General features: G+C 54.4%; 1 protein-coding gene across 1 annotated transcript in view; it reads right to left on the reverse strand.

The window, feature by feature from the left end:
- Nucleotides 1–8,948, reverse strand: part of RAPGEFL1 (Rap guanine nucleotide exchange factor like 1) — an 18,219-nt gene that overhangs the window by 4,032 nt on the left and 5,239 nt on the right. Inside the window, 9 exon segments of the mRNA XM_077779142.1 lie at nucleotides 80–259; nucleotides 760–882; nucleotides 994–1,091; nucleotides 1,826–1,993; nucleotides 2,238–2,350; nucleotides 4,446–4,543; nucleotides 4,776–4,911; nucleotides 5,836–5,936; nucleotides 8,576–8,926. Of these exon segments, the coding sequence (XP_077635268.1) occupies nucleotides 80–259; nucleotides 760–882; nucleotides 994–1,091; nucleotides 1,826–1,993; nucleotides 2,238–2,350; nucleotides 4,446–4,543; nucleotides 4,776–4,911; nucleotides 5,836–5,936; nucleotides 8,576–8,926 (1,368 nt within the window).

Here is an 8,948-nt window from a genome sequence, read left to right on the forward strand (position 1 = left end):
TGGGGGGTGGGAGGTGGGGGGGGGAGACGGGAGGGAGGAGGGCCTCCCTGCTCCCGCTCTGCCCCGCTGGCCGCACTCACATGGCCGCGATCTTGAGGAACTTCTTGAGCAGCTGCGCGCGCTTGCCCGGGGCCTCGCACAGCAACACCTCGGTGGCCACCCAGTGCGTGACCTCGCTGCAGCGCTGCAGCAGCAGCTCCAGGTTGGCAGTCTCCCGGCGGCCACGCTCCCCGTGGAACACATAGTCCACGAATTCCAGCTGCACCCACGGCGGCGGGGAGAAGGGGCCGCGGGGCGGGGGGGGGTGTGGCCGGGAGGAGGCAGAGGCAGGAAGGGCAGGGGCGGGAGGGGGGGAAAATAGAAAAAGCGGGGACAAGACAGGATGCAACAGACATGGGGGAAGAGGGAAGCAACATTAATACTCTCCCATCTACTGAGCGCTTCTTAGATGCCAGGCCCTTGAACCATCTGGTAGACATTATTGTGACTGCCTTCATTCCTTTCTTTAATAGAGAATATTTTAAAGGTACTAACCACGTTACACGGTTAGACCCACCTTACTAAGGTCTCTCACTTTGCTGCTTTTTTCAGATTGGAGACGTTAGGGCTTAGAGGGTCTGGGGGTGAATTGCCCGAGGGCAGCCCCGCCAGCCACCTTCTAACCCAAAGTTCAGCTGCACACAATGCCCGTCTCCAGGACCCCACCTTGGCACATTTCTCCCTCCAGGCCCCCAGCCCAGCACCAGCTTCAGTCCCCACCTCATGCACACATCGAAACAGCTCCCAGTGGAAGGCAGTTAGGTGGTTGGCGACGTCCTCAGGCTCCACTCGGTGGATCTCTGTGTCTCCAGGGGAGACCTGGATCTCCTCGGGGAGGGGCATCTGGTGGCAGGCAGGGACACAGGGCTGGGCTCCACTCTGGGCTTGTAAGTTTCTGCCCAGAGTTGCCGTGGGCCCTCACTCCCAGCCAAGGCCTTGTGATGGAGTTCTTACCAGCGCCTCATAGCTGTCGCGGGTGCAGGCAAACAGGTGGCTGTTGATGCCCAGCGTGGTGAAGACACAGTCTTCGGTCGGCTGCAGAAGGACCTTCTCTGCAGGAGAACGAGCTGTTCTGCCTCAGCCCCGGCCACCTGCACCCTCCCACACCCCAGCCACTGTCGCCATCCCATCTAGAAACTCCTAACCCTGCACAGACACATTCTAGACTAACGGGACTCATGTTATCACCAGGTTGTGCCGCATTCATCTGACATTTTTCAAATAATGATTTCCTTTGCATTCATCACCTCCTTTTACCCTTCAACGTTCTTCCAGAGCTCTCCTCTCATTCTGTCGTCCCCGGGATACGGGAATATTTTTTTCCTTGCCTCAGAGAAAAATAGGATTCTGGCTACACTGCAGGCTCTCTGCCTTCCCACAGGGATTGGAGGCTCACCCTGTGTTTTTAGCCTCAAAAACGTAGCATCCTAAGCTGCTCCAGGAGGTTATAAAGAACCAGATCCCAAGATGAGTAAGAGGCAGGCACCTAGATCAGAATCCAAATGTCTTGCGCCAGTGCTTTCCAAACTTTAATTTCCAGGAATCACCTGGGAATCTTGTTAAAATGCTCATTCTGAGTCAGCAGGTCTGGAGTGGGGTCTGAGGTACTGCAGTTTTAATAAGCTCCCACTCGATGCTCATATGGCTGGCCCCAGGACCATACTTCAAGTAGCCAGGGCCTAGAATTCGTCTTTACCCATGCCCCAGAGCACTGGGCAGGTGAGTTTCTCCTCTCCTGCCTGCCCCCCGCCCCCCAGCCCCCAGCCCAGCTCTTCCTGAGCCTCACCTCCGGACGAAGCCACAGCTACCAGGATGAGCGAGTCCTCGCGCCCTGCAGGCTCCTCCGAGTACTGCAATTTCTCTGTCACAGAGCCCAGAATGTCCTGCACAGACGCTGAGAGGCGGCTGCGTATGGTCACGTAAGAGTGGTCAGGCATGTAGACCCGGCAGAAGACTGACCAGAGACAGGAAAGTGGCGTTTCATTAGAAGGCAGAATGGCAGCGCTGGCATCATACCCTCCAGGGCACCTCTGTTCCCCATCCCATCTCACCCCTAACCCTAAAATGGTTGGCTTCTAAAAAAGATGCTGGAAACAGGTCAGGCTCTACGATACAAGGAGAATGTCCAAGACCCAGAGACCCCAGAGGGCCCTTTGAGGCACTCTAGAAGCTCTGCCCCTTGTCGTGCCCCCACTCACTCTCATCAGAGCCCCGGAAGGCCACTCGGGTCTGCAGACAAGAGTCTATCCGGCGGAAGTGGCGGAACAGTGGCTTCACCTGCTTGCTGGGCGGCTGACTTTCCTCTGGGATCCTGGCATGGACACAGCTGGGCGTCAGGAAGTCCTGCCGGGCATGTGGAGCGCCAGGCAGGCAACATCATGCAGGGACATCAGAACTGAGTCAAGGATGCACCAGCACCAGGTTCAGAAAGTGATGAAGGAGGTCAGAGAGAGACAATGAACAGCATGGGACAACTGCCCAAGTGACCCAAATCAAATGCCACCTCTTTCATGAAGTCTTCTCTGATGTACCCCACCCACCAGGAAAGGGCACTTTTTGGCTTTAACTGCTGTAGAACACTGGGCTAATATTTGTTTATGTCCGTATCTTATCTCTTCTATGAGACTGAGAGCGTTTGAGGGCTGGGCTTAGTTCTTCTTGAAAATTTTTTTTCACCCTGCAGGCCCAGCACACTACTTGGCCCATGATAGGTGTAGGTCATCTGCTGTTTGCTGAATTTTGCTGACAAGAACTTCACAGTCTGGGAGGAGACAGATGTGTATACAGCTACTTCTAACACGAGGCAGGAGGTGTTAGATGATATCACAAAGGTACAAGGAGAGTTCTGTTGATAGGAGGCAGGGAGAACTTTCATCAAGAAGATGGCATTTGGGGCACCTGGGTGGCTCAGTCCGTTAAGCGTCCGACTTCAGCTCAGGTCAGGTCATGATCTCATGGTTCGTGGGTTCCAGCCTTCTTGGGATCCTCTATCCCCCGACTCTCTCTGCCCCTCCCCCACTCATGCTCTGTCTCTCTCTCAAAAATTAAGATAATAAAAACATTTTTAAAAATTAAAAAAAAACCAAGAAGACAGCATTTGTGGGGCACCTGGGTGGTTCAGTCGGTTAGGTGTCTGACTTCAGCTCAGGTCATGATCTCAATGGTTCATGAGTTTGAGCCTGGCATCAGGCTCTCTGGTGTCAGCTCAGAGTCCACTTTGGATCCTCTATCCCCCTCTTTCTCTGTCCCTTCTCCGCTCATGCTCTCTCTCTCAAAAAAAACAAAAAACAAAAAACAAAAAACACGAATAAACTTAAAAAAAAAAAAGATGGCATCTGACTTGGGCCTTGAAGGACAACAGAAACAGAAGTGGGTATGGGGCAGTCCTTCTGGACTGGACCATGTAAATGATGGCAGGAAACTGGGGGAACCCAGGAGTTCAGGGGTGTATAGGGAGTGTCATGGGGGCTGGGAGATGAGGTGAGAAGCATTGGCAGAAGGCAGAAAGGCAAGGGCGTTCATTGAATGCTGTGCAAGGATGTTGCAATTTTGTCTTTTAGGCAATGGGGAGCCGAGGATGTTTTTGGACTAGGAGTACAATGTCATCAAACTGGAAAGATCTCTCTGGTGTCAGCATAAGAAGGGAGAGGACACGGGGTGCCTGGGTGGTTCAGTGGGTTAAGTGTCCGACTTCAGCTCAGGTCATGATCTCACAGTTTGTGGGTTCAAGCCCCACGTCGGGCTCTGTGCTGACAGCTAGCTCAGAGCCTGGAGCCTGTTTCAGATTCTGTATCTCCTTCTCTCTCTCTGACCCTCCCCTGCTCATGCTGTCTCTATCTCTCTCTCAGAAATAAATAAAACATTAAAAACTTTTTAAAAAAATAAATAAAAAGCCATTACAAAAAAAAGTTTTATAAACTTATAGCCAAATTATTACCACAAAAGGCAGTAGCCTATTTTACTACATTTTGCTGTTATCTGTGCTTCTGAGGTTATTTACCTCTCTTTTATTTGTGTGGTGAAAATCTTACATAAGAGCCTGCTACTGCTTCTCTCTTCTCTTCTCAACTTCACACTCAGTGACGTCATGTTGGTTGCTTGAAAGCAGCCAGTGAGAGAATTTACACCATGGGAAGCAACAGAAGCCACAAATCAGGGCGCTTTTTTTTGCCCCTGATGTGCTGGTTGTTAAATATGTACCAGCATACCACTGGATCAACAAAGAAATGGATGGGAGAGTGGACAAGGAAGCGACTGGAGTGGAGGCCGTGCTTTGTGCTACCCTCCAGCAAGAGGAAGGGGCTGAACTAAAACCCGTATTGGAGTCAAAAGGCCAGAGGCAGTCCCTGTGATAGAGGAACTGAGGGACTTCTGTCCTGTCCCCTCCCCCAACCCATTCCCCTCACTTTAGCTCCACTGTTTCCACCAGCTGGTGTAGCCTCAGTGTGTCCTCTCGAAGGTCCTGGTAAAGGGACTCGTCCTTCATAATCAGCAGGTACAGATCCTGGGGGGCAGAGGAGAGAGAAGGTCAAGGCAGGGGTTCTCATCCCAAGCATCGCTATCGGCAAGGGCTGGGGCAGGGTCTCCATGCCTTGGAGCACAGAGGGACCATGTACACTTAAGGCACACTGGCATCTTCTTCTTCCAGGTACCCAGCTTGAGGTGTCTGGGTCCCTCAAAGGGGTCCCCTTCCAGAGCTAAGAGCCTGCTCCCCCGCCTTCTCTTCCCAGGCCCACCTTGATAATGCGGCCGGCCCCTTCTTCTTCCTGCAGCAGCCCCTGGTAGGTGTCCAGGAAATGAAGGAGCATGGCTAGACAGGCCTGCTTCCGCCCCGGCCCCTCGGGGCCCTCCATGCCTCCTGCCCAAACAAAACTGACCCCTTAGTTAAGAAAAAGCCCTGAGCAGGCAGACCTGAAGAAGCTGGGAAGGCAGATGAGAGGCAGTGGGTGGCTAAGCCCTCCCAAATATTCTCTAGGCTTGGGACCAAGAAGAAAGGAGGTCCAGGTGTCCCTAGAGCCAAGATCCTCTCATGGCTCAGCCCAGGTTTTTTTTCTCAGAGTAGGTACGGATGGCGTCCACTTGACCACAGCCATCTGACCACATCCTGTCTGTTTGCATTTCACTTGAGGATACCCTGCTCAGGCCCACCCAACCTCTGACCAGCCCATAACCTGGAGCTGGGAAAGGCCAGCAATGCTTACCACAAACCTGACCGTACCTCAGTGTAAGGCCCGGTGTTTCTAAGAGAGCCTATGGTATTCTAGTCAATGGCCTGACATTTACAATTAGGTCCTAAAATAACTCAGAGAGAGGCCCTATGCTTACACGAGACCCTATGAATAGCTCAGCCAGTGGCTCGTCTCTAGCAGACCTTACTAAAGCATAGCTGTGACCTGATGTTTACATCGGACCCTATAATAACTCACTGGGCAACCAGATGTTTAGAGCAGCAATCCAGTGGGGAGAGAGGCACTCTTAATAGAATAATAACCCCTTACATTTGCACAGGGCTCTGCAGTCTCCAAAGCACTCCCACATCTACTATCAGATTGATCTCCACAGCAGCCCCACAGGTAGGCAGGGCAGGTGCTATTTACCCCCTTTTTACAGGAGAGGAAACTGAGGCCCTAGGAGGTTAAGAGGTCTGCCCGAGGTTACACAGCTGTTGAGTAAAACCCTCTGATTTGAAACCCAGGTGTGTTTTCTAGGGAAGAGTGGAGGCCCTGACATCACACATGGGGTAGGGGGCGTGGCTTCCTCCCGACCTCCCCTTTTGCAGGCTCCATAAAAGGATATTACTGGTGTAGCTCCTGCAGAAATTTCTCCGTGGGGAGGAAGAGAGAATGGGTGAGGACGATGTCATCCAGCAGGATATCTGTAGAGATCAATTGGCGCCACTGATGTCNGGAGCCCTGGCCACCTGCCCCGTCATGCTCTACACAAGCGAGAGGGCACATGTGTGAAGGTTCTGGGCAGCCGCTGCGGGGGTGGGGTTGGCAGCTGCCAAGGCAGCTGGAGGGAAGGGGAGGGGCGCCCTTCGATGGCCACGCCCACTTATCTTCAATGCATATGGGAAGCTGATCAGATACTATAGCAAGCTTAAGATCTGCCTGAAAAAAGAAGTAGACCACAGAAGTGTCACTAGACACTAGATAAAAAGAACTTCCAAGCGGAGGTTAGAGTCAGTGGTGTGTGTGTGTGTGTGTGTGTGTGTGTGTGTGTGTTCATGCCTCCTGCCCTCCCTACTCTCTACCTACAACTTTGACTTCCAACTAGGCAGGTGAGAACCAGCCCCATTAAAAGGGAGTGACTGCCATCTCTTTGATCCCCAAAGCCTTTAAATAGAAACTCTGTGTCCTCTGGATGCCCAGAGATGGAAGGGTTAATGATGGAAGGGTGGAGGGGAGTGGCTCTCACCACCCTTTCCCCCTCCACACCCCCATCTGGGCCTGGCTCAGCCAGTCAGCCAGGTACAAGGTCGCCCTGACTTGCAGCCAGCCCTGGGGTGGGGCAGGGCAGCCTGGCACACACAGACAAGCCAGGCGCAGGGAGGGAGCCAGGTGTCCTCACCAGGACAGGTTAGGGCCGGGTCCCCAGGCACTGCCCCTGGACAAAACCAAGGCTTCTGACGTCCCTTGGCTCACCCACCATGCCTTGGCCTCTGATTCAAGGCATGAAGGAGGAGAACCAACACAAGATCCTCTATTTTAACTACTGCATTTCACAAATGAGAAACCGAGGCCCAGAGTTGGGAGGGACTTGCTTGGAGCTGGGATAGGAACCCAGACTCCTGAGTCTTTGTTCTTTTCTCAATATGCCTGAGGCAAGCAGAGTGTCAGGGTAGAGCATGGTGGTTAGATAGGGCTACTTAGATGTTTGTGAGTCTTTGGCTGGTTTGGGAATAACTTCTGTAAGTACNAAAAGCCAAGATGGCTTGAGAACATTGGTTATATTGGACAATATCAGAGTGGCAGATTAAACTGATTCTCATTTACTTACCGGTTCCCCAAACCAGTTACTCTGGGGATCTAGCCTGCCAGCCCAGATAATAGGGTTACAGTCGATTCAAGAGTCCTACCCCAGGGGAGACCAGCCAGTGTGTGGCACCAGGCCCCTGTGGAAGGGGAGAGACAGTTCCCCCCTTTTCCTCCCTGCCCAGCTACCCTGCTATGCTCTTAAAGTGAGGCTGAGAGCCCCAGCCCTGCCCCCCTGCTCCAAGGATGGTGACAAGGAATAGAGATGCCCAGCATCCTTCCTGTCTATCTCACAGGAGAGCAAAGCAGAGCAAAGGCAGAGGAACGTGGGGCAGAGTGGGGGAGATGCCGCTACGGGGGCTACGGTTTGGCGTCTGTCTCTTCCAAGCCAGGCTCGGGTCCAATGCACAGCCTCCCCAGGGAATGTGTCATAGAGACACAGGGTGTGTGGTGTAGGCGGGAAGTTATGGTTAGGAGAGCTGTGTGTGTCTGATATTTTTCTAATTAAATCCAAAAGGTGTCAGCTCCCCAGGGCAACGACAGCTGAGCCAAGGAGAAGGCCCAGGTCTTGAGAAAAATCTAGGGGTGGGGGGTGGAGTCCCATTCCACACGCCTAGGTTCAGGCTCCCTACACAGGTCTAAGAGCAAAGTGTGAAACCCCCATCTGGAGGCCCTCAACAAGGGCTCCCCATCCTCAGACCTTGCTGGGCTTAGGGAATTACTGAGAGGCTGACCTAAAGACCCGCCAGCCTTCTACCTCCCCCACCAATCGGCAATTTGGGGTCTCAGTTTCTTCAAAGTCCCCTGAGTAGGGGTGCTGGTGGGGAGTGGTGAAATAGTGTCATCGTTTAGGGAATAAGCTTCTCAGGGTGTGGCTATTATTTTTTAAAGAGGCCGTGTGCTGAGGCCTACCTTGGGAAGGGCAGGAGTTGGAGGGGCTCAAAATCCCCTCAGTGCTGCAGGGGCCTCATGTCTGGCTGCCCAGCCACCTCTCCCCCAACAAACACCTTCCGAGTCAGCCCCCAACTCGCATGCCTCCTTCCCCCTCAAGCTGCTAAGGATCCCTTTGCGGGAGCCCGAAAGGCAGCTTGGGCCCCGTGCCTGTCTGGCATTGCCCTACTGAGTGGGCCAGCCCTGTGCTCTGGGACTTCTAGACAGAAGCAGGGACTCTGGGAAGGTCTCTCAGGTCCTGGGCAGCACCTCTTGGAGCAAGGGGTGTGAGGCACTGGTGTGCTCTGGGCAGCTTCCATTTTAGTGTGTCGGGCCTTAATGCGGGGCCACAGAAGGAGGTAGTCACCATCAGGGACCCATGGGAGTCTGTGGGTAAAATGTCCAGGGGAAAGGAAGGGTGGCTTGAGGGGAGAAAGAGTTCAGCTTCTTTTCCAGCCAGTGGGTGAGGCTGCTACAGGGAGGAAGGTGGCACAGCCACTTCCCTTCTGCAGAAGGGTCTGTTCCTCCCCTAGGCCGCTGCCCCACTTCAGCTGACCGCTCAGCCCCACACCGAGGCTCCCGCCATGGCGCCACCCCCACTCTCCAAGGGCAAGGAAGAGGAACCGGGTAACAAGCCCCTACTCCCGGGATGCGNNNNCGAGCCGCTCCAGAACCCGGTTCAGAAGATGCTCCGGCCGCTCGGGGGCGCCCAGGGGGGCCCAGGGCGGGGAAGTCAGGGGCTCGCCGGGGGATAGCTCGTCAGAGGAATACGAGGAAGGGGAGCGCAGGGGTCCCCCTCCCCCGAGCGGCCCGGGCCCTGGCACCTCCTCAAGCTGCAGCCAACAGGGCCCCCCGCTACCGAGCTCCTCCGCGACCCCCGCTGGCTCGCCCCCTTCCTCTTCGGGGGGCGGCTCCAGCCCCGGCTCTGCGGGGGGCTCCCGGAGGAAAGCTGGGAGCAGCAGGCGAGACACGCTCTGACGCCGCTGCAGCGGCCGCAGTCCCCCG

The sequence above is a fragment of the Crocuta crocuta genome, unplaced genomic scaffold (genome assembly GCF_008692635.1).
Source record: "Crocuta crocuta isolate KB4526 unplaced genomic scaffold, BGI_CrCroc_1.0 scaffold68, whole genome shotgun sequence".
Taxonomy (NCBI): domain Eukaryota; kingdom Metazoa; phylum Chordata; class Mammalia; order Carnivora; family Hyaenidae; genus Crocuta; species Crocuta crocuta.